This window comes from Lissotriton vulgaris, chromosome 7, assembly GCF_964263255.1.
Source record: "Lissotriton vulgaris chromosome 7, aLisVul1.2, whole genome shotgun sequence".
NCBI classification, from domain to species: domain Eukaryota; kingdom Metazoa; phylum Chordata; class Amphibia; order Caudata; family Salamandridae; genus Lissotriton; species Lissotriton vulgaris.
In genome coordinates, this window is record NC_141695.1 from 929,330,510 (window position 1) to 929,356,082 (window position 25,573).

The 25,573-nt window shown below is 48.2% G+C and overlaps 1 protein-coding gene across 1 annotated transcript in view; it reads left to right on the forward strand.

The window, feature by feature from the left end:
• The window catches only part of LOC147702691 (START domain-containing protein 10-like), a 322,928-nt gene that overhangs the window by 275,353 nt on the left and 22,002 nt on the right, over positions 1-25,573 (forward strand). The window contains exon 5 of the mRNA XM_086931354.1: positions 18,668-18,720. Within this exon, the coding sequence (XP_086787480.1) occupies positions 18,668-18,720 (53 nt within the window). The remainder of the gene's footprint in view (positions 1-18,667; positions 18,721-25,573) is intronic.

Sequence of the window (25,573 nt, forward strand, 5' to 3'; positions counted from 1 at the left end):
TCCAAACTCACATCATCAATAGTTATAATACAAGATGGAAATGTAGTGCAATCTCCATCCTCACATACATTGATAACAGTATTAACTTGAAATGTTTCTTCATCATCTAATTGATAACCTTCGCAGCATTCATGCATACAGTTCATCTTCCCCGGTAATGACCTACAAAATCTTGTAAAATGGCCCTTCTTGTAGCATTTTGAACATGTTTTTCCTAAGGCTGGACAATTCTTACAATCCGCTAAGTGTCCATCGCTTCCACACCTAAAACACAATAACTTGGAGGTTTTCTTATCATATTTTTGACTCCTGAATTTGTTATCATTTCTAGATGAAAATTCATTTTTCTGTGAAAAACTTTTCCTTGACTTGTCGGAATCTTTAGAAACACTAAAGACATCACTTTTATCATTGTCCCTAATCTCCTTGACAAACTTCTCTGAATGTTCTATTGACTTCGCAATATCTATGGCATTATTAAGAGACAAATCGGAAGTTGTCCAAAGACGTTCCTGCACTTTTTTGTTATTAGTCCTCATCAAAATCTGATCCCTTAAGACTTGCTCATAGGATATGTGCTCGAAATCACACGTAACAGCTAAGGATCTCAACGCTGAGACAAAATCTTCTACAGGTTCATCTGAGCGTTGCTTCCGAGAATAAAAGATAAATCTCTCCATGACAATATTCTTTTTCTTTCCATATCTTAAACTTAACTGTAATCAGGCATATTCATACACATTAATATTCCCCGGATTTACTAGTGCTGGTAATGTTTTGAACTCTTTCAAAGCTATTCCACCCAAACAATGTTTTAACAGTGATAACTTCCTTTCTGGTTCACACTCCCCCTCTTCCAACACATCTACGTAGGCTAAGAAGACAGGTTCCCAAATCTCCCAAGCCATGGGTGGTTCACCAGGTGATGACAAGAATGAAGGAGGAGGTACAATACCAGACATATTAAATTCAAATATTTAACAAACTTTACGTGAATAAGTCTAAATGTAGAATAAGAAAAATAAATGTAAACTAAAAAAAATTTTGATTCACAATAAACAATTTAAATTACAGTCAAGACACGCAGTGTGCGTGTCACTGAAAACCTTTGAAATAGGTAATGTTTCCTCAATGTGGTTTCCTCACTCGCGTTGTAAAAAAACAATTCTCCTCAAAAGCTTGAAGTCTGCGTGATGGAAATGTGATGAAACGATGCCTCTGCACGTTGTTGTTTCCACGTTGAAACGCAATGAAATGAAAAGAGCGTCTCTGCACAACGAGATCAGCGTCTCTAATGCTCCTAAGATTGCGCTATGACGTCAGGCGTCGCGCTGGGTCAAAGTCGTTTCAAGTGCTCATCCGCGAACCCTTGCGCGCGTACACTGGCAACACAAGAATGCTCGCGAGTCGAAGTTGGTAATTTCAAATAATGCCATCAAAAAAAAGAAAGTGAGTAAATCTTTCTTAAATTTCCTGCTTAAAAAAATATAAATCTTCCGCTTCCCAAAGAATTGCAGTGGACTTGCGCTGTTCCGTAGTAATCGTGAAGGCACAAAACCAATCTCATACAGAAGAAAAATTCAGGAAAAGAAGAAAAAAAATACATCTTGATCCTCTGATGTCCTACTGATGCAGGTAACGAATCCCGCCCGTCGCCAATGTAGGGAAGCAATAATCACGCAGGAAAGTAGTTAAGGTTGGACGTGAGTTTATTCAGATCCTCTCGTCTTAAGTTCAAAGTTAGTAATAACAACAACAGTTCCCCAGTCTTAACTCCCCACATTCTACATATTTAAAAGACAACACAGTGTCCCACTGCACGAGCTTGTCACGAGCTACCAGACATCTGTGAGCGCTCGTGACCGCTCACATAAACATATGTACATACCCAACACTTAGTGTATTGGGCTGGGGGGGGGGGAGTGCTTGCCACCGCCACATAGTCTGCGCAAAGGGCACATTTGGTGCCCTCCTTGCATACTCCAGTTCAAACCATATCAGGGAGCTGTTGGCTCCCCTCTCTGGCGTGAAACTGGACAAAGGACTTGGAAGTATCCTCCTCACTGTCCGACCCCTCCTCTGGGAGGGACCCCTGAATCGTCCCAACCCTCACTTTATTGAACTTAGGGACTTACCTGTGGGTGGTTCCCTAGATTCGTCATGGGATTCGATTCAGATAAAACTCCACTTCTTCTTTGACCACCTGGACATCTTGGCTGAGTAAGCTGACCGTGCCAAACTGATCGCATCGTCCTTTGCTTTGTGATCGAGACAGCAACTAAGAAGATTCTGTCGACTCCTGATCTCGTCTTTCTGCAAGCACACTGCATCATCAGTGTCCGTGCTCCATATAGGTTTCGTTCTGGGCCTGCGGCTATCAAAAGACATCCAAGGGAATCTCAATTGGAGTGAAGGAGTCCCTCCCCTGCATCCACAGGCATCACAACAAGATCGACTGATTTGCCGAACCTGGGCTCCAATAGACTCCACAAGGCTCTGCAACACAGGTGGTGGATCAGCGTTGCCTCGAGGCCTGAGCTGTCCTCTCGTCGAGTAGAGGCCAGCATTCTTTGTAGAATGCCCTATAACAAGAACACTGTGCACTGTGTCACTGCATTGCTTCAACCACCCAGTGACCACAACGGTTACCAAAACTGACTCATGCCAACAGAGTGGTACATATCTAGAGGTTCTGTTGAGTCTATCCACGCTATAACTGACCCATGCCACTGGGGTTGGTTGGAAGGACCGATTCCATGGTCTTCAGCATCGAGGTGGCTCGGGCAGAGCTTCCGCTTCGGTGTACCCCAACTTGAAGCATCTTCACTAAACTTGTCTTCCTGAACTTGAGTGGCCTTTGTCTTCCGTGCCTCGTGGATGTCTCGGTATGGCATTGACTCTGTCCCCTCTGCTTTCAGGTACTCTTCGTCCCAAACTCACTTCTGAGTTCCAGCAGACTCTTTTGTCTTTCTGTTTTAAGACTGCAACCGCAACGTATCCGCTGAACAGTATTGAGTGTATGGTTAAGTATTCCTTCTCACCTAACTATTGGGGGCTCCACAACTCTCACCTGGGGTGGTTCCTTGGGTCCCGACTCGTCTACCTCTCCTGGGTCTAATCTCGACTTAGGTAATGGTTCACTTCCCACTTGTTTAATATGGTCTGACTTCCCTCTGGGGACCAATGTGTATTGGTGCTAATCAATCAATCAATCAATCAATGACATTTATAGAGCGCACTACATACCCGTAGGGTCTCAAGGCGCTGGGGGTGGGGGGGTGCCGCTACTGCTCGAACAGCCAGGTCTTCAGCTTCTTCCTGAAGGAGAGGTGGTCTTGGGTCAGGCGCAGGTCGGTCAGGAGGGAGTTCCAGGTCTTGGCGGCCAGGTAGGAGAAGGACCTTCCTCCTGTAGTCGCTCTTCGGATGCGGGGGACGGCGGCGAGGGCGTGGTTGGCTGATCGGAGGTGGCGTTTGGGAGCGTAGAAGTTGATTCGGCTGTTGAGGTAGCTCGGGCCTTGGTCGTGTAGGGCTTTGTGTGCGTGGGTGAGGAGGCGGAAGGTGATTCTTTTGTTGACGGGGAGCCAGTGAAGGTCTCTCAGATGTCCAGAGATGTGGCTGGTTCGTGGGATGTCGAGGATGAGTCTGGCTGAGGCGTTCTGGATCCGCTGGAGTCTCTTCTGGAGCTTGGCGGTGGTACCGGCGTAGAGGGCGTTGCCGTAGTCCAGTCGGCTAGTGACGAGGGCCTGGGTGACGGTCTTCCTGGTCTCGGTGGGGATCCACCAGAAGATCTTCCGTAGCATGCGTAGGATGTTGAAGCACGCCGAGGAGACGTTGTTGACTTGCCTGGTCATGGAGAGGGAGGAGTCCAGGATGAAGCCCAGGTTGCGTGCATGGTCTGTCGGTTTGGGTGCGGTGCCCAGGGCGGGAGGCCACCAGGAGTCGTCCCAGGCGGAGGGTGAGGAGCCCAGGATGAGGACCTCCGTCTTGTCCGAGTTCAGTTTCAGGCGGCTGGTCGTCATCCACTCGGCTACCTCTTTCATCCCTTCGTGCAGGTTGGCTCTGGCGGCGGCGGGGTCGTTGGTCAGGGAGAGGATCAGCTGGGTGTCGTCGGCGTAGGAGATTATGTTGAGGTTGTGTTGGCGTGCGATGGCCGCGAGGGGGCTCATGTAGACGTTGAAGAGGGTGGGGCTCAGAGAGGATCCTTGAGGGACGCCGCAGATGACTTCGGTGGCCTCTGACTTGTACGGTGGTAGACGGACTCTCTGTGTTCTTCCGTCGAGGAAGGAGATGATCCATTCCAGCGCCTTGTCCTGGATTCCGACGTTGCTGAGGCGCTGTACTAGGGTGCGGTGGCAGACAGTGTCGAATGCCGCGGAGAGGTCTAGGAGGATGAGGGCCGCTGTTTCTCCGTTGTCCATCAGGGCTCGGATGTCATCGGTGGCGGCGATGAGGGCGGTCTCGGTGCTGTGATTGGCTCGGAAGCCGGACTGTGAGGGGTCGAGGGATCCATTCGTCTCGAGGAAGGCGGCCATCTGCTTGTTGACGGTCTTCTCGATGACTTTGGCAGGAAACGGGAGGAGCGAGATGGGGCGGTAATTCTTGAGTTCGGTGGGGTCCGCTGTGGGTTTCTTGAGTAGAGCGCTGAGTTCGGCGTGCTTCCAGCTCTCAGGGAAGGTGGCGGTGTCGAAGGATGTGTTGATGATGTCTCGCAGGTGGGGTGAGATGACAGCGTCAGCCTTGTTGAAGACGTGGTGAGGGCAGGGGTCGGTCGGTGATCCGGAGTGGATGGAGTTCATCGTGCGGATGGTGTCTTCGGTGCTGATCGGGGTCCAGGCGTGGAGGGTGGTGGTGGGGGGTGGTTGTTCGGTCTTGGTGTGCGTTGGTTGGTTGTTGAAGCTGTTGTGTATGTCCGCGATCTTGTTGTGGAAGTATGAAGCGAGGGAGTTGCAGAGGTCTTGCGATGGGGTGATGTCGTTGTTTCCTGCGCTGGGGTTGGATAGCTCTTTCACGATGTTGAAGAGTTCCTTGCAGTTGTGTGCGTTGTTGTCCAGCCGGTCCTTGAACGCAGTTTTCTTGGCGGCGCGGATCAGCTGGTGGTGCTTCCGGGTGGCCAGCTTGAGGGTGGTCCTGTTGTCCGGTGTAGGATCCCTTCTCCAGACTTTCTCAAGGGCTCGGCAGTTCTTCTTGGAGCTCTTGAGTTCGTCGGTGAACCACGGGGCTTTCTTACTGCCGGGTCTGCTGGGCGGGGTCCTCAGCGGGGCGAGTTCGTCCGCGCAGTTGTTGATCCACTTCGTGAGGTAGTCGGCGGCCTGGCTGGGGTTCGCTGAGCTGGCAGGAGGGTGCTGGCTCAGGGAGGTGGCGAGCTGGTCGGCAGTGATCTTGTTCCAGCTTCTTCGGGCAACCTGTTGCTGGTGGTGGTGGGTCGTCGTTCTCTTGAAGGTGAAGTGGACGCAGCTGTGGTCCGTCCATTGAAGCTCTGTGGCGTGGCTGAAGTCGATGTCTGTGCTGGAAGAGAAGACTGCGTCGAGTGTGTGTCCGGCGAGGTGGGTGGGGGTGGACACCAGCTGCTTGAGTCCAAGATTGGCGAGGTTGTCGAGCATGGTGCTGGTGTTGCGGTCGTTGTTGTTCTCCAGGTGGAAGTTGAGGTCCCCCAGGAGGATGTAGTCGGCGGAGGGGAGGGCATGCGGGCTGACGAAGTCGGCGATGTCCTCGCTGAATTGTGTGCGTGGTCCCGGGGGTCGGTAGATCAGGGTGCCTCTGAGGGTGGTGTTCGGGTCGGTGTGGATCTGGAAATGCAGGTGTTCGGCGGTGGTCAGGGTGTTGTCGGTGCTGGTCGTGAGACGGATGGTGTTCCTGTGGATGATGGCAATGCCTCCTCCCATCTGGTTGGCGTTGCGGTCCCTCCGGACGATCTTGTAGCCCTCTGGGATGGCGATGGCGATGTCGGGAGCTGAAGAGGCGTTCATCCAGGTCTCTGTAAGGAAGGCAACGTCAGGGGCTGTGGCGTCTAGGAGGTTCCAGAGTTCGATGGCGTGTCTGTGGACGGAGCAGGTGTTGAGCAGGATGCACTTGAGGTGGGTGCTGCTGGTGTTCGACTTGGCGGGTGCTGGTGCGAGGCAGGTCCGGATGCAGGTGAATTTGCAGGCGTGGCAGCTGAAAGGTCCGTGGGTGCGTCGTGGTGTGGCTTGGTGGCATTCTGGGAGTCGGCCGGTGTTGAGTGCGATGAGGGTGGCGGCGGAGTACGTCCGGCGGGTCGGCCGGGGTCTTCGAGGTCCAGGGGTCCTGGCACTGGGCGCGGTCCAGGCGCGGACGGGCACAGACGGGCTTACCTTTGGCGCGCCTTCGGCGCACAATCGGCGCGCCCGCTGCGCGTTCGCACGGTCGCCATATAAGGCGAAGTGCGCGGGTGGGCGGAGCAGCTGGGAGGCGGGAGCGGGGAGGGAACAGAAGGAAAAAAGGGGCGGGGTCAGCGGTGGTGGCGGGAAGCGGGGAGCGGGGAGGGAAGACGGAGGGAGGCGAGATAGGCAGGCAAACAGGAAGGAAAAACGCTAACACGGTCACAGAAAATAAAAATATACAGGCACAAATGAAGGTCAAAACAAAACAAAAATCAAAACAAACGACAGCAGAGTCAGCCGGCAGCCGGCAGCGAGGCAGGCAGCGAGGCAGAGGGCGGGCAATGGGGCACACGCAGCAGCTGGTGGCCGTGCGGCGCGGGGGTGTCCCACAAGTGGGTCACACTAACCTGCGTCGCACTCGCCATATAAGGCCAAGTGCGCGGGTGAGCGGAGCAGCTGGGAGGCGGGAGCGGGGAGGGAACAGAAGGAAAAAAGGGGCGGGTCAGGGGTGGTGGCGGGAAGCGGGGAGCGGGGAGGGAAGACGGAGGGCGGCGAGATAGGCGGGCAAACAGGAAGGAAAAACGCTAACACGGTCACAGAAAATAAAAATATACAGGCACAAATGAAGGTCAAAACAAAACAAAAATCAAAACAAACGACAGCAGAGTCAGCCGGCAGCCGGCAGCGAGGCAGGCAGCGAGGCAGAGGGCGGGCAATGGGGCACACGCAGCAGCTGGTGGCCGTGCGGCGCGGGGGTGTCCCACAAGTGGGTCACACTCACCTGCGTCGCACGGTCGCCATATAAGGCCAAGTGCGCGGGTGGGCGGAGCAGCTGGGAGGCGGGAGCGGGGAGGGAACAGAAGGAAAAAAGGGGCGGGGTCAGCGGTGGTGGCGGGGAGCGGGGAGGGAAGACGGAGGGCGGCGAGATAGGCGGGCAAACAGGAAGGAAAAACGCTAACACGGTCACAGAAAATAAAAATATACAGGCACAAATGAAGGTCAAAACAAAACAAAAATCAAAATAAACGACAGCAGAGTCAGCCGGCAGCCGGCAGCGAGGCAGGCAGCGAGGCAGAGGGCGGGCAATGGGGGCGGGCAATGGGGCACACGCAGCAGCTGGTGGCCGTGCGGCGCGGGGGTGTCCCACAAGTGGCTAACTGCTGTCCTATGTCCAAAGTATTGTGTGCATTGTAAATATCTCCAGGGAGGAGATACTGTAACATGTTAGTGAGTGATTGCAATAAATATTTATATTTATTTATTTTTATAAGTACACTGTGTGGTTCTTAGCTTTCACTAAATGATTAAATACTGGTTAACCAAGCTGCTTTGCACTTATCCTAGACTAAGCCTGAAGGCTGCTTTCCATAGCTACCACTTAGAGAGCTTTCTATAGTTATCTAAACCCCTAAAATCACCATAAGGGTCACCCGGGTTAGGGCAGGGTACTACACTTGCATAAGTGAGCACCATATACTGACCTGGCTTCTCACAAAAGGGTATCACGGGGTTTTAGGCTTCAGGGATAAGTAGGAGCATGGGGAAGTAAGTGTCATTAGAGTTCAGAGATGAGTAAGGGTACATGGTAGTAAGGAGTTTTTAGAGTTTAGAGATGGATCTGGGTAAGGGGCTGTAAATGATTTTAAGACTCAGGGATGGGTAAGGGTAACAGGTAGTAAGGAGTTGTTAATGGTAGTAGGAGTGGAGTAAGGAAAGGAATTTAAATGACTTAAACGATTGCCCCCAAAAATCAAAATTACCGCAATCAATGCTTGTAAAAACCCACAATATAATCTAAACATGTTGTAAAAGCCAATGCACTCTATTAGATGCCTGCTAAATGCATTTTAGGTATGGTACCAATTTCTAAATACCTCTGCTGGTCCATCAAATGCTGTCAGATGTCAAAGTTGGAGAAACCTTGGATAGGAGACACAACCCATGAAAGTTTGTTGATGTGGATCGTGTTCTCTGTCTCAAAGTTGTTTGGGATTCCACTACAGATTTTGGTGAAAAAGACCAAAAAATGATACCTCCTGTCCAACAACGAGTGAATGGAAAAGTTATTCATGTCTTTAGAGTGTTTTTTCCAAATTACATCTACAAATCAGCTTTTCGAGGAAGGTAGCATAGCTGGGGTATCCATCCTTCAGATAAATCCCGGTCACTGGAATTATGGAGTTGCAAGCCAAAACCAGTCACCCCCAAAAGTATGACTATGCCATAGTTCTCCATCACCATTATGTGGGAGGTCCTCTAATAAAGGTTATGGAGAAATAGAGAATCTCAGTGACATATCAATGGGATTGGGCATATCACATAACTTTTCAAAGGTATCCACCGAATTTCTTTCACAGCACTCTGCTTCCAAACAATGCTCAGAGGAAGGCAGCTTTGATTGAGGGGATCCAAATATTGTCGAGGGCCATAATTCCAGTTCCCCAAAATCCAAAATGAAAGGGGCTTTGTTCCATAATTTGTCTGGTGCAGGAACGTTTGAGGGATTATAGGCCAGTACTGCTGTTAAAAACAAAAATCATGAATTCCCCATGTAGCATTAAAATGTTTCACTCTGCAGGTCACTCTCTTTGAAGATTTACTTGCATTGCTGGACCTCCGCGAGGCTTACCTTCATTTTATAGTTCATCAGTCATCACCAAGGTGTCTCTGTTTTGGTGTTTAAGGCAATTATTATCAATTCATAGTGGTCCGATTTGACCTGTCATCTTCTACACAGTTGTTCAACAAAGTTCTAGCACCACTGGAAGGTTGAATCCATTCAAAAATAATCCAAATATTTTCTAATTTCATCGACTAGTTGATTTGACATTCTTTTTCAAAGACTCATCAATATGTGGAAAAAATATGCAGTCTGCTTCAACATCACAGATTTTGCCAGCACAAGATCTCCACTGCATAGGGCCAAGTTTCAGGACGGATTTGGGGAAAGTTTTTCTTCTGTCAACAAGCAAGAAGAAGAAAGTTACTTCGCTATCCTCCCTACTGACCTGCAGAGCTCTGTCAGCCTAGGAATGGCAAAGGTTACATGGTCTGATACCTCAGATCTGATTACTCTGATTTGGGCCGGGTTATATTTGTATCCTCAGGAAAACCAGGTATTTAGTTATTGAGAACCAATGCTGCTTAAAATAATTAGAACAAGAGCTTCTGGTAATGTCAGAGATTGATACTTTTTCAACTAAAGTTTTGTTTTTGGTTGTCATGTCATTCTGGACAAGAATTGGAGAATTGGGGGCCCTATTATGCTCTGAGGCATTCTTGAATTTTTTTCATATAAGGCGGTTCTTAATTTTTGTGATGAGTTTGTTCCAAAGGTACATTCAGCATTCCATTTTGGGAATTATTTGGTTTTACCACTTTATGTTCCGTCTCCTTCCTCTCCATAGGAGGAACATTTGGAAAGTCTGTATACTCCAAGAACACTCAGAATATACATGTACAAAACAGAGTCAGTCATTCAGGAAGGTGGATTTCCTTTTGTAATTTTTGGTGTTTCAAGTCAAGGTCTGAGACCATCATTCTCATTCCGTGGCAGCTGGGTAAATTAGATTATTATCATAGTTTACGGTGAACAGAGCAGACCTTAAGAGGACAAGTGGAAGGGAATAGCACAAGTGGTATCACAGTTTCCTGGGCAGCATTGAAAAAAACATCAATGTCTGTAATAAAGCAAATGGTTGCCTGCCCCATACATTCATGAGGCACTCTAGACTGCAGTTGTGGGGAAATAATTATACTACCTTTGGGTTTTGTGTTTTGAGTTTAGTTTCTTCCATTTTCTTGAATGAATTAATACAAATTGCAGAACATATATGTGTGCATCTGACGCTTAGAAGCAGAATATTATGCTTGGGTATCAGCTCATGAAGTAAGGACTGGGACAATGAAGGACGAATAGGTAATGGTCCAGTTACTTGCCAGTAATCTTCATTACTCTGAGTCCTGGTCTTCCTCGTCACAGTTCTTACTACATTGCTCCTGTGGATAGACTATTACCGATAAGTACCCAGGCAATGCCTACTTATGGCAGAGATGCATGACTTTTTCGTAATATCTCAGAGTGATCATCTAATCAAGGGAAATGTATTATTTTCGTACCTTTTCTGGTATATTCTTGTGGCACCTTATTCTTTGACTGCTGGTTTTCTACATAGAGTCCACATGCACCAGTTTATGATATTTGTAATTTTTCACAAAAAATATTTTTGTTTTCTCATTTCTCTGCATGGAACGCATTTCCAATGTGAAGAATTTCCTTCAACTACGCATCCTAAAAATTATTAGGTTGTATGCACTTTTCCATGTATACTGCACTACTTTTGCCTTGCTTCATATAGGTGCAAGTTCAGAAGTTCAGGAAGGCTATTACATATGTTTGTGATCACCTGTAAAAATGGCAAGGTTTGCTCTTCAGATAACACCATCTGTTCCTCCCATAGGATTCACCTTCCACTACCGAAATATCATCAAATGTGGCCGAACTATTACAACATTTGAATATGGCACCTCTGCATATAAACCATGATGACTCTGCCTGTGTACATCAGGATCACATTTTGCTTGCAGAGTAGTCCACTTTTTCCACATAGTGGCTCGGAAAATGTTTTTTTAATCACCCCGTTGTGTTTGAACCCGTACTCAAATGGTGGGAGGGGGTAGGGATTTGAGAGAGACACGCATTGTGGGTGAACCCTGATAGAACCAGACAAACATCATCTTTGTGAGGACCAGTCCAGGTAGTGTGTTTAAGTACTTTTGAGGGTGTGTATCAAAAAACTATAAGTGCAGTTATATTTGCCTCGGTCTACTTTATAACCTACCCTCCTATCAAGACACACATGGAGTTAGATTTGTTATCACCAATTGTTATTGTCAATGACCTGTCCGCATACTAATAGCTATGTTATAGTGTGTGTGTCCTTAATGGAAGTGTGCTATTTCGGAGCAATCCATCCTTGCCTAAAGATTGACATCCAGCTTTAACACAGATCATTCAGAACATACATTCTTGGCTACACTGCTCTACAATATCTGAAACTTAATCCGGAAAACACAAACTGTATTTCTGTTGATCTTCCATCTTAGAAACAAAACAACTGTCAAATTCTTGCTCTCATCCAAGGCCATCATTAAGTGCAAACCTTCCATCAGTGAAAGTGCCATATCCTTAAAATTATGCCACATGTCAGGAACAATTCCTAAAATAGGTGGACCGGTCAAGGATTGTTTTTAGAAACTGCTTCTGTGACGTGGCACAGCACTTTCATCAAAATTGTAATGACAGGCGGAAGCTATGTCATCGAGTCCACTTGTTTTTTTTGTATTTCAGAAACAAACCCCACATAGTAGTGGTTTATTTATATAATATAATAATAATTCTTTATTCGGCTTTACACATTGGAAAACCATAAAAGCAACATTTAATAATACAATTTCATGTTAAACGAAAAATCATATTACAGGATAAAATTCAGACAAAGACAAATTAGTATGTTTAAAACAGAACATCAAGTTATTTCATTACGTCATCTGGAGCTAGATCCGGCATAAATTTTACAGATTTTTCCTATGCTTCATAACGCATTTTAGAAAATTAAGGACAAGATAATAAACAAGTTCCAATTCTAGCAGTTGAAGGCGTAGCATTGCGGGGCGACACTGTCTAAGTCCCCAACGCCTTAATAATGGTAGAAGCCAAATTTTCCTGTGTGGATGATGGAATCTGCAAAACAATATAGTATGTAAGTTAGTTTGTGCAGATTCCTCATCACAGGGACAAACAGGGAGAATTAGGTCCCATCTATTTCTCTCGGGAAAGGCTACTAATCTATGAAAAAATCTAATCTGAATCTTGTCAGTAACATTCTATCATACGTACTGGTCTGTAATGTTAAATACGGCTGGATAGAGTATGTGACCTGAATCAAGTTGGCATGAAGGACCGAGGGTTTTGTCGACTCAGAAGTCAGCCTCAAGGACTCTAAGTGTCCCAGGGCCAGTTGTTTCAACGCTCTCTTTGGTAGATCAATGATACCTTCATGTTGAAGATAATACTTCTCCAAGCCAAGATCCTTAAGGAAGTTTCTGATATACCGAAGCCATGTTATTTTTGAGGATTGGTCAAGAGCCATTGAGTCTACTAGGATTGCCTGTGTCAGCGCATTTTTGTCAGAGGTTCAGATGCGCTGCCAAAGCAATAATGGCTGGATCTTTAACAAATCCTCCAAATAAGGGATTCCAAGTTCCAAGTGGGATGCGTAGATTGAGGTACGTCTCGGTGTTGCTAGAAGGAATCTGAGGAAGGTGTTTTCTGCCACCTGGAGGGCGCTAACGTCTACGTGTCCCCAGACTCCCGCCCCATACAGTGCAATAGCCTGACACTTGGCACTATAAATTTTTAGTAGCTCCACTGGTGCCCTCCTCCCCAATCTCTGAGAGAAGCTCATCAGGGCCACTATGGCTCTTTTAAAAAGATGGCACCTTGCCTCTACTGCTGGCCTCCACTTCAGCCTTTCGTCAATCACGATTCCCAAATACGGGTACTGGGCAGTTACCTCAAGTTTTTGGTTTTTGAGATAGATGTCCTTTGCTTGTTTTTTCCCACTGCCTGCTACCATGACAAACGTTTTTTTGACGTTCACATGTAGGTCCAATTCACCCATGAAGTCCGTATACCTATTCAGGGATTTCTGTAATTCATGCGGAGTACGCGCCAGAATGACAGCATCATCTGCATAAAGCAGAGCGGGAATCAGGCACTGTTTTACCCGCGGAAGATCCTGGCCCCCCCTCAGCATCTCTTCCTCCAAGCCATTTGTGTACAATGAGAAGAGAAAGGGGGCCAGAACACACCCCTGCCTGACTCCACGCTCCACTCCAAAAGATGATGTCAACTCCCCCTTCATGCCAAAGCGCACCCTCGCAGATGCTTTAGAATAAAGCTCTCTCAAAAAATCTAGAAGAGGGGGATCCACTCCCATTTGACTCAGAACCATCCAGAGTTTTGCGTGTGAGACGCAATCAAACGCGGCGGACAGGTCTACATACACCATATAGACTGTGTCCTTCTTTGCTTAGGTGTATTTGCCCAGCATCAAGCTAAGATTGAGGGCCTGCTCTACCGTTCCAAAGCCCTCCCGAAAACCGAACTGAAGATCGGAAATAATGCCTCCCTCCTCAGCCCACTGCTGGAGTCGCTCAAGGACTACCCTGCCAACGACCTTGCCCAGTGAGTCCAGCAGTGAGATGGGGCGGTAGCATTTAACATCCTGACGATCCCCTTTTTTGAAAATCGGGACCATGATAGAATGGGTCCAGGATTTTATCAGTCCTACTTTTGCAGCTGCAGTGCAGACTCTGGTAAGAATGGGGGCCCAGAGATCCAGATTGTATTTAAAAAGATCCACTGGGACCCCATCTGGGCCTGGAGCTTTCCCATTTTTACTTGTTTGCAGTGCCACTAATAACTCAGAGATGTCGAAATGCAGGGGTATTGGGCATTCAACTGTTGGATGTGTGCTTTCTGTCCCACCTGATGTTACTGTATTTTTAAAGATTTTGGAGAAGTGGGACACCTAAGTATCTTCCTCTATGGCCACTTCTATCTTGGGGCTGTTATCGTCTGTTAGTAGGGGGATCTGACAGTTCGCCAAAAAGCCTCGCTATTTTTGGAGACGGCACTAGTATGTAGGTCGTCCCATAATTTCTGTCTTGTATTCTTAGTTTGCGTGCCCTTCCATATTGCTGTCTAAGGAGTTGGATCTGCTCCGAGTCTCTGGGTGTTTTGTTCAGGGCCAGCTTTAGGTTGGTTAGGGCCGCAGTACAACTATGGTTAAACCACCCTTTAGTGGTTGGGTTCGAGCTCCTTGATTTTGTTGTGAGAAGTCCCTTAGTTTTCTCTAATATTTGGGTAAAATTATTTATGACTTCTTCATCTGTTTCTGATAAATCCAGACATTTAATTATATTTGGGTATGCCGCTTTTACCAATATTTTGGTAATTTCGGCTGGATTTATTTTCGCCCATTTTAATGTATAACCATTTTGTTTACCCAACTCCAATTTGTTCTGGGCAAGGGTTTTCGCTATAACTGTGGTTAGGGGCTTGGAATCAGTCAAATAAAGATCCATCCTCAAAGCGGAATGATCACTTAATACATTAATCAGAACCTGGAAGGATCTAACTATGCGTAACAGTCCAGACGACAGGAGAATATAATCGACTGTCGTTTGGTGTCCCCTACCCACATATGTTGGTTGCAGGAGCTTTGAGCCTGGACTTGACCTATTGGCTATTGCAAGATCTAAGTCAGATAACACATTATTCATGGCGATCCCCACCTTAGTATGGGCAAAATGCATGAGTGGAGCGTTATGTTCATCTACTATCCCGCAGCGATTTTTCTCAGCTTGTGGGCATGGGTGGAGATTAAAATCCCCTCCCCATAGAAGATGAATCGCCCCTTTTCCTGCCTTAGATTGGTAAAACTGAGTTAGGCTCTCCTGGATATTAGAGAGAAGGGTCAGAAATTGGTCATCCTCTAGGTTGTTATAGAGGTTAATCAAGAGGATGGACTCCTTGTTCTTAAAGGAAAGAGACAGTAATTGAAAGCTTGGGTCAGAGTCGACTATGGACACTTTTAAGTGGTTCACGTGTTTGCAATGTATGTGGTTAGCCCTCCCTTAGGTCTACCTACACTACTGCCCAGGGCTGGGATGGAGTATGTTTTATAGCCCAGGAGGTGGATCTCCGTCATGTACCATGTCTCCTGGAGGCAGATAATTTTACCTGGCTCCAGGAAGTGCATGGCAGTCCCATCCTCAATTTTAGGGCGTAAACCTGCGACATTCCAGAAGAAAATAGGTAGGGGCTGTGGTTCTGGATTAACCACCACAGCTTTATTTGCTGAGCAAATTGTTTTTATTTTAGGTGTTAACTGGGGTAGGTTAGGATTAATAGATTTGGTCTCCGTTGATGGTCAGTCGACCAATTCGAGGTCGCTTAATCTGTTCCTCGTCGGGATGCTGAACCAGGCGTCCCAGCGAGGTGGCTCACTATGAGCCGTCCTCTGTGTGTGCGGACCCCAGCCGTCCCATCCTCCTCCCAGATAGCGTGGCCCCACTGAATGCCAGGAACTATCATAGTCATAGTGGCGAGGGCCCCCTATTTGCCTTGTGTTACCATATTCGAATTGACGGGGGGCTGCTGCAGCCCAGGGGGTGTCATGATCATTAAAAGGACCGTTGCGATGTCTTGAAGGGCAAAAAAAGATGAGTGGTTTGGTGCCTATACCTCCATTTACACTCGAGTAGTCCCAAGAGCAAATATAATCTACTACTCGGGGTCTTCGAACGTAATCACAATACAGTCTCCCAGAATTGTTTTTCTGCCATTTCCCACCCATGGAGTCCTACGTACCGTCAAAATCCTACATTGCCAAGGTGGTGGAATGGGGCGATTGATATTTAGCCAGTGTTCGGCCTTGTTTTTCAATGACCACATCGGTTCTACGTTGTGATCCACTAGCTCGGGCACACCTGTCATTACCACTACAAAGGGGCATGCTTCCGGTGGCATATCGACAGGAAATCTAACTTCGGGCGGTCCCCTAGGGGCACCTCTGTTGGATGCTGGGGCCGAGGTTTTCGGGCCCGAAGTTTTAGAGGCTGGGGTTTTAGAAGGCGGAGTTTTGGAAGTCGGAGTTTTAGAAACCGGAGTTTTAGGTACCAATTTCTTTGGCGCCGATGTCTTAGGCGCAGGTGTTATTATTGACAGGGCATTTCCCTGTGGTAAGGTTATAGCAACATTAGTGGAAGGATTCACTGTTGTGTTATTATTTAATGTTTCAGGGAGTGTTAGTTTAGGTGTTACAACTGAGGGTGTGGATGCATTCTTTTGTGTAACTGCAGGCTTAGGGAAGGTCTGTTTATTCTGTTTGTTTCTCCCCGTTTTTTGGGTCCCCGGCACTTGCTTGGATTGTGTGAGGTTTGTGATCTTGGATAGCTGATTCTCTATCTTTGCTAATCTTGCTTCTACTGGTTCAAGAAATAATTTCAGTAAGTCTGCGATCTTGTTTAGCAGCTGTGAGTAATTACTATCGGTAATTTCCTTGCTACAAGATAAAAGAATAGGGGATTCCAAACTAATGGGGACAAGAATATCGTGTGCGGGTTGGTGAATAATCGCAGAGACTACTAGCTGTTCTGCTCTAGGGAGTGCGTTCTCTATCATACTGGGCTTGTCGCCGACCTGATTGGGGATGGAATTTTTCGGATCATTCTTTCATTTTCTTATGGCTCCCTCCCTCCTCCCTCTTGCTTGCCTTCTTTCCTCTGGTGTAATTTGGGGTAACAGCTCTAGCGTTCTTTCTAGATCTGAGCTTATCTGGAAGTCGGAAAGCTAGGAAGCCGACAGGTCCACATTGTTTGGTAGGCTACGCCTACCCTCACAAAGTGTCCTTTGGCCGGGGTTATTGTCTAATACGGGGGTTCTAGCGTCCGCTAAGTTACCCATGGAGGATCTCTTAGCGAACGCTAAGTCCAAGGACACCCTATCTTCCATCAGAGAGATACTATGGTCAATAAATGAGTTTGCCTTAGTGATGAAGTCGTCCATAGGGCCTAATAGTTTGCCCACACCCCCCGCTACCTTAGTTTTATTTCCTCTAGTTAACACCATTATTCCTGTTAGACCAATTCAGGAAAATAAGATCTTACATAAACAAAAAGTCAGTGAAGCAAAGTATTTCAGAGCTCGCAGGTGCAGAGTCAGTGATTTAACAGTACACACGTTTCGATGTAGATTACAAGAGGTGGGAGTTAGAGAGATGGCCCGGTCCGGTCTCTCGCATCCTCGAACGGCCTCAAACGGCCTGCCCTTTGCCCGGGCTTAGCCCGGCGCCCGCCCGCGCGCGTCCCGCGATGCCCGTGGCTTGCACTGATCTTAAAGCTATTGAGTGGGCCGTACAACCGGGATGGAGGCGGGGTCTAGAGGGAAGAGTCTCTAGGTGCGGCAGATGGACAAGCCGCTAGTGTTCTTGGGACTCGCAGTCCCACTGTTCCTGCCGCCACTCACACGATCTCCTTCGGCTCCCTCTGGGACAACGACAAACAGCTCTCAAGGGTCAATAATCCGCCAGCAACTATGAGCGGCCCCCGCGGAGCGGGGGCCGCGAGTCGTGGTTTTGAAGACCCGGGATGGAGGCGGGGTCTAGAGGGAAGAGTCTCCAGGTGCGGCAGATGGACAAGCCGCTAGTGTTCCTGGGACTCGCAGTCCCACTGTTCCTGCCGCCGCTCACATGATCTCCTTCGGCTCCCTCTGTGACAAGGACAAACAGCTCTCAAGGGTCAGTAATCTGCCAGCAACTACGAGCGGCCCCCGCGGAGCGGGTGCCGCGAGTCGCGGTTTTGAAGACCCGGGAGGGAGGCGGGGTCTAGAGGGAAGAGTCTCCAGGTGCGGCAGATGGACAAGCCACTAGTGTTCCTGGGACTCGCAGTCCCACTGTTCCTGCCGCCGCTCGCACGATCTCCTTCGGCTCCCTCTGGGACAGGGACAAACAGCTCTCAAGGGTCAGTAATCCGCCAGCAACTACGAGTGGTTTATTTCTCAAAACAAAAAATGACCTTGGTGAGCATGGAATTTTCTCTTGAGGTTCATTGTTCATTTCTGCTCCCCTGGTCCACCATCGCTCACATGTAAGTCCTGGGCAGGAAAATGTTGCATTGGAGGGCACACTGTGGCTAGGGTGGGCATGCTGCTACATTTTCTAGGTGGCCCTATGTCAGATGGGCTGTCAGGTCATAGGCTTTTGACAGTGGAGCCTAGCATTTGAATGAAGCAGGGTAATTGCAGGTTTGCTAGGCAGGAGCTCTGCTGATTTACAGCTGAGATTACATTCTAAGGGAGGCTTTTGATCTTCTTGCGTTCCTTTAAAGCCCAGAAAAAATTAACAATTGCAACTGGAACTAATGAAAGGGGTCAAATCATTTATTCCATGTTTAGATTCATTTGATTTTCTCACGACAATTCTAATGCCGAAAATAGGACCTACATATTCTTGAGCTTCTGTTTTCCAGGAACAGCAGATCCAACATCCTCATATGGTTTTATTTATTAGCCTTTATTTGAAGCCGTTTTGGGCGAGAGATAATTAATCTCGCTGACATTTATAAGCACTCTGTATGGTCAATGAGTATACTATTTGACAATAAAAGCAACGAACTGCATGCGGGTTTATGTGGGCATTTATTTATTTTAAATTGTGTCAAGAACATGAGGCTTGTTAACACCTAAACATTTATCTTTGCAGGCTCTTTGCCAAAGTGGGTGGTGAACAAGGTTTCCCAGTTTGTAGCTCCCAAGGTAAGCATGACCATCAGTGCCTCAAAACTTGGTGATACATTTTATCTAGATAAAACTTTCAAAACCTGCAGTTCAGAAATTCAAATAGGTTTTATTTATGGGGAACTCCAAATACATTTAAGAGGTGAGAGTTACCCTATTGCAGTGGCCTATACATGAACTTGGGGCACAGGCGTAAGGGGGAAGGGCTGCACTGATATTTTAAAAAGATTTCTTAGCAGACCCAGTCTCCTCCATTTTGTTTAGAAGGGACTTCCTGTATAATGACTCATAGCATTATTATCAGTCAGTCCACTATATCCCTCATTAAAGGTGACCTGGGCTTTTCCAAGTGTGCCCCACTACCGGAATTACAGGGGTGCTAATAATTCCGGAAGTGGGGAAATAATAAAAATATCATGTTTTGGTGAATTAAATGTGTGAATTGGTATTCCGGCGCTGATCCCTGCATGTTTTCCCCAGTGTTTCACACGACATTTTAACTGCTCTTTCTGACCAGAATGCCTCCTGAAGCACATACAATTTATTATTACGATGGGCCGGATAACTTTTGTTACCGGGCCCCTCAGAATTAGGAGCCCTGTCATCATGCATGTCTGTGTGTTCACCTCACCCCACTAGGACACTTCCTGTAAGAACCTGGCTAACGCTGCCTCCTCAAACCCCCTTAAGCTCTAAATTGTCATACAGGAAGTCACCTCTTTGTAGAAGAGGTGGGAAATGATTAATTGATTATTGCTTTCCTAAAGCAAAGTTATAATGAAAATCAATTAAAAGGAATACATGAGAATCTCTGGGCAATGGGGTATCCCCATTCACACAAAAATGTTGCTGAGATTCTATTTACACCATCTAAAGCAAGCTGCATAGTTGTTTTAAAAAAAAGTATTTTTATTTGCATTGAGAATCAACATAAACACAGTTCCTTGCAGGTGTCCGCATCTCAGACAACAGGGATCACTAGCTCTACCAATGCGATGTAGTCTGGCTCTGTCATAGTAAACCCTGTGTAATATCTTATACTGGATGAGGCGCAGCCGGGATTTAATCGCGACTTCTCTATGGTGCAGTCTATTGTGTCCATCTCGCCCACGTCCTGTTCCCAGACTGCTCTTAGTTTCTCTAGCCTGTCCGGCGTGTTATTATTCAGGGTGTTATATGTCAGGGATACCAGTTTATTGGGTACTTGTTCCTGTAACAAATGACCCTCTAACAGGGCATATTCTGGCAATGGGGTGGTGAGCGCCGTCGAGGCCTCCCAGGCGTGGCGCAACTGCACATATTTGAGAAACTGCGCAGGGCGCAGTCTGTACTCCACATTCAGAGTCCCATATGTTTTAAGCTCTCCTCTTGCCAACAGGTCCCCCAATGATGAGATCCCATTATCATTCCACCCGCTAAAACCGGTGAGTTTATGGAGTTCTCTCAACCATGTGCAGGTCCATATCGGCGTCTGCTTGGTCGGTCTATGCGTCCATCCCATCATCTTCGTCGCCCTATCCCAGACCTCGTAAGTTATCTGCGTGGCCGGGAGCAGCCATCTCTTCCCAACTCCCCCATACAAATAGTGTAGGCTAGTGCGGCGTGCCATGGTGGCCCTTTCCAGTCTATACGTCGGGTGGTCCACAGATGCGTGGAGCCCCTCTTTTATCAATGTTAGATGTTCAGCCCAATAATATGCCTCCACATCCGGTAGGGAGATCCCTCCATTGTATTGATTCCTCTGAAGCGTATCTAAGGCTATTCTCGGTTGTTTCCCTAACCACAGTAAGGCACGCAGTTCTGCATTTATTACTTTGAATGTCTGCCTAGGGAGGGGGAAGTATTCATTCTGTTGGGCGTACAGGAAGCGGGGCAGCTTGATCATCCCAAACATTGCTGCCCGGCCTAATATCGCGAGGGGGAGGGTCTTCATCTAAGAGCATCATCTGCAAAATTCCTGATCACTCTCTGGATGTTTTTTTGAGAGGAAATATGTTTGTTGGTAGTCAGGTAGATCCCCAGGTATGTAAACCCTGACTGGGTGACCTGGAGGGCACCCGGTAGCGGGGGGCGCTCCTCCTTCAGGTGCGGACTATATAAAATCGATTTGTGCCAGTTTATCATGTACCCTGAAAAGAAACCATACCTGTCCAGGAGTTTGAATAGCGCAGGGCCCGTGGCGGCCGGTTGAGTCACGTATAGGAGAATATCATCCGCATAGAGCGAAATCTTTTCCTCCTGCAGGTCGGCCTGTGTTGTACGAAAGCCTCGCACTCCTTCTGCCTGACGGATCTCACAGGCCACTATTTCAACAGTCAGAGCAAATAACAGCGGGGACAAGGGGCACCCCTGTCTGGTCCCCCTCCTAATAGGAAAGTCGTCAGACAGCATTCCGTTCAACTTAACCCAGGCTCTGGGGTCTGTATATAGAAGTCTTTCCCACTTCCTAAAATTAGGGCCGACACCGAATTTAACATGTGTCGCCTCCAGAAAGGGAGAAAATTACAAAAAACAATTTGATGGACAGAATGTAGATCAATGTCTTACATTCACCCCAGTACAAGGATCTGGGCCTAAATCCATCATTTTTTGCACTCCACACCACCCTGGGTTAGATAATGGCTTTATGCAAATCAGCTCTGACCCTTTGCCCCATGGGAACAGTCTAGTCCGAACTACACAGCCATATCTTTCCCAGACCGGAATCAAGCATCCGAGGACCGGACCGGTTTCAAGGTAACACCTCTCATCAGCCCGGCTAGCTTGACTCCAGTGGTGTGGAGGCTCTGGGACCCACGTCTGAGCTACCCCAGTACACTCAGGGAGAAAATTACAAAAAACAATTTGATGGACAGAATTTAGATCAATGTCTTACATTCACCCCAGTACAAGGATCTGGGCCTAAATCCATCGTTTTTTGCACTCCACACCACCCTGGGTTAGATAATGGCTTTATGCAAATCAGCTCTGACCCTGTGCCCCATGGGAACAGTCCAGTCCGAACTACACAGCCATATCTTTCCCAGACCGGAATCAAGCATCCGAGGACAGGACCGGTTTCGAGGTAACACCTCTCATCAGCCCGGCTAGCTTGACTCCAGTGGTGTGGAGGCTCTGGGACCCACGTCTGAGCTACCCCAGTACACTCAGGGAGAAAATTACAAAAAACAATTTGATGGACAGCATGTAGATCAATGTCTTACATTCACCCCAGTACACGGATCTGGGCCTACATCCATCGTTTTTTGCACTCCACACCACCCTGGGTTAGATAATGGCTTTATGCAAATCAGCTCTGACCCTGTGCCCCATGGGAACAGTCCAGTCCGAACTGCACAGCCATATCTTTCCCAGACCGGAATCAAGCATCCGAGGACCGGACCGGTTTCGAGGTAACACCTCTCATCAGCCCGGCTAGCTTGACTCCAGTGGTGTGGAGGCTCTGGGACCCACGTCTGAGCTACCCCAGTACACTCAGGGAGAAAATTACAAAAAACAATTTGATGGACAGAATGTAGATCAATGTCTTACATTCACCCCAGTACAAGGATCTGGGCCTAAATCCATCGTTTTTTGCACTCCACACCACCCTGGGTTAGATAATGGCTTTATGCAAATCAGCTCTGACCCTGTGCCCCATGGGAACAGTCCAGTCCGAACTACACAGCCATATCTTTCCCAGACCGGAATCAAGCATCCGAGGACCGGACCGGTTTCGAGGTAACACCTCTCATCAGCCCGGCTAGCTTGACTCCAGTGGTGTGGAGGCTCTGGGACCCACGTCTGAGCTACCCCAGTACACTCAGGGAGAAAATTACAAAAAACAATTTGATGGACAGAATGTAGATCAATGTCTTACATTCACCCCAGTACCAGGATCTGGGCCTAAATCCATTGTTTTTTGCACTCCACACCACCCTGGGTTAGATAATGGCCTTATGCAAATCAGCTCTGACCCTGTGCCCCATGGGAACAGTCCAGTCCGAACTACACAGCCATATCTTTCCCAGACCGGAATCAAGCATCCGAGGACCGGACCGGTTTCGAGGTAACACCTCTCATCAGCCCGGCTAGCTTGACTCCAGTGGTGTGGAGGGTCTGGGACCCACGTCTGAGCTACCCCAGTAACCTCAGGGAGAAAATTACAAAAAACAATTTGATGGACAGAATGTAGATCAATGTCTTACATTCACCCCAGTACAAGGATCTGGGCCTAAATCCATCGTTTTTTGCACTCCACACCACCCTGGGTTAGATAATGGCTTTATGCAAATCAGCTCTGACCCTGTGCCCCATGGGAACAGTCCAGTCCGAACTACACAGCCATATCTTTCCCAGACCGGAATCAAGCATCCGAGGACCGGACCGGTTTCGAGGTAACACCTCTCATCAGCCCGGCTAGCTTGACTCCAGTGGTGTGGAGGCTCTGGGACCCACGCTGGGGATGCTCAGACGTGGGTCCCAGGCACTCCACACCACTGGAGTCAAGCTAGTCGGGCTGATGAGAGGTGTTTCCTCGAAACCGGTCCGGTCCTCGGATGCTTGATTCCGTTCTGGGAAGGACATGGCTTTTGTAGTTCGGACTGGACTGTTCCCATGGGGCACAGGGTCAGAGCTGATTTGCATATCGCCATTGTCTAACCCAGGGTGGTGTGGAGTGCAAAAAAACGATGGATTTGGGCCCAGATCTTTGGACTGGGGTGAATGTGTGACATTGATCCACATTCTGTCCATCACCTGTTTTGTTTGCAATTGCCGCCATAAGTGCGCTGGGGATGCTCAGACGTAGGTCCCAGGCACTCCACACCACTGGAGTCAAGCTAGCCGGGCTGATGAGAGGTGTTACCTCGAAATCGGTCCGGTCCTCGGATGCTTGATTCCGTTCTGGGAAGGACATGGCTTTTGTAGTTCGGACTGGACTGTTCCCATGGGGCACAGGGTCAGAGCTGATTTGCATATCGCCATTGTCTAACCCAGGGTGGTGTGGAGTGCAAAAAAACGATGGATTTGGGCCCAGATCTTTGGACTGGGGTGAATGTGTGACATTGATCCACATTCTGTCCATCACCTGTTTTGTTTGCAATTGCCACCATAAGTGCACTGGGGATGCTCAGACGTGGGTCCCAGGCACTCCACACCACTGGAGTCAAGCTAGCCGGGCTGATGAGAGGTGTTACCTCGAAACCGGTCCGGTCCTCGGATGCTTGATTCCGTTCTGGGAAGGACATGGCTTTTGTAGTTCGGACTGGACTGTTCCCATGGGGCACAGGGTCAGAGCTGATTTGCATATCGCCATTGTCTAACCCATGGTGGTGTGGAGTGCAAAAAAACGATGGATTTGGGCCCAGATCTTTGGACTGGGGTGAATGTGTGACATTGATCCACATTCTGTCCATCACCTGTTTTGTTTGCAATTGCCGCCATAAGTGCGCTGGGGATGCTCAGACGTGGGTCCCAGGCACTCCACACCACTGGAGTCAAGCTAGCCGGGCTGATGAGAGGTGTTACCTCGAAACTGGTCCGGTCCTCGGATGCTTGATTCCGTTCTGGGAAGGACATGGTTTTTGTAGTTCGGACTGGACTGTTCCCATGGGGCACAGGGTCAGAGCTGATTTGCATATCGCCATTGTCTAACCCAGGGTGGTGTGGAGTGCAAAAAAACGATGGATTTGGGCCCAGATCTTTGGACTGGGGTGAATGTGTGACATTGATCCACATTCTGTCCATCACCTGTTTTGTTTGCAATTGCCTCCAGAAAGGGGCAGTGAAGGGCATCAAACGCTTTTTCAGCATCAAGAGAGAGGAACATATGTGGGTCCTCCCTCCTCTGCGCTTCAATGAGCCGGTTATACGTCTGCCGTAGGTTTTGCCTAGTCGCCCTGTCGGTAGAAATCCCGTCTGGTCCTGGTGTACTAGGCCCGAGATCACCTGGCGTAGGCGAAGGGCCAGGGAAGTATCCAGGAGCTTAGCCTCCACATTCAGGAGGGAGATCGGTCTGTACGACGTGCAGTCTTCAGGGGGCCTGCCCTGTTTATATATAGGTACGATTGTGGCCATTTACAAGTCAGACGGGAGAATACCCTCTTGGGTTGCATCTCTGAAGAGCGCCAGGAGGTGGGGTGTCAACAGATCAGTGCCTTTTTTAAAGAATTCCGCCAGGAGTCCATTTGGCCGCAGGGCCTTCCCGGGCCAAAGCCTAGCTATCGCCTCTCTAATTTCTGTGACCGATATGTCAGCCTTAAGATTCTCATTTTCTTCGTCTGTTAAGATCGGGTGTGAATATTAGACAAGTAGGCCACAATTTTGTTCCCTAGCTTTATAGAACTCCCGGAAATAGGATGCAAACGTCTGGGCGATTTGGGAGTCCTCTCTCTGTAACTGTTCCTGTCCATCTACGACTCCATCCACCCACCTGGCATCCCTTTCCTTACGGCTCAACCACACCAGGAGCTTTCCGGGCTTGTCCCCAACATCATATAACCTATGCAGAGTCGCAAGGGCCTGTGCTTTTGCTTCATTTGTTACTAAATCCCTATATTGATGTTGAGTATCCATCAGGCCCCGAAGCACCTGTGTGTCCCTTCCCACTAGGTATTGCTGTTCGAGTTCTAGGATTTGGGTTTCCATGATATTCAGTTCTTCTTGGGCTTTCCGCTTCCCCCAAGATATCCTATTCTGAGCCCTATCTCAGAGCATTGTCTTGTATGCTACCCACACAGTAGCCCCTGACTGTACTGAGCCAACGTTTTCTGCAAAATATACCTTTGTGTCTGCCCTGAGGCCCTGCATTATCTCAGTATTCTGCAAATCCCATGTTGTTAGTCTCCAGCCCCCACCACGGGATCGGGGCCTCCCTCCCAGCCGGACGTAG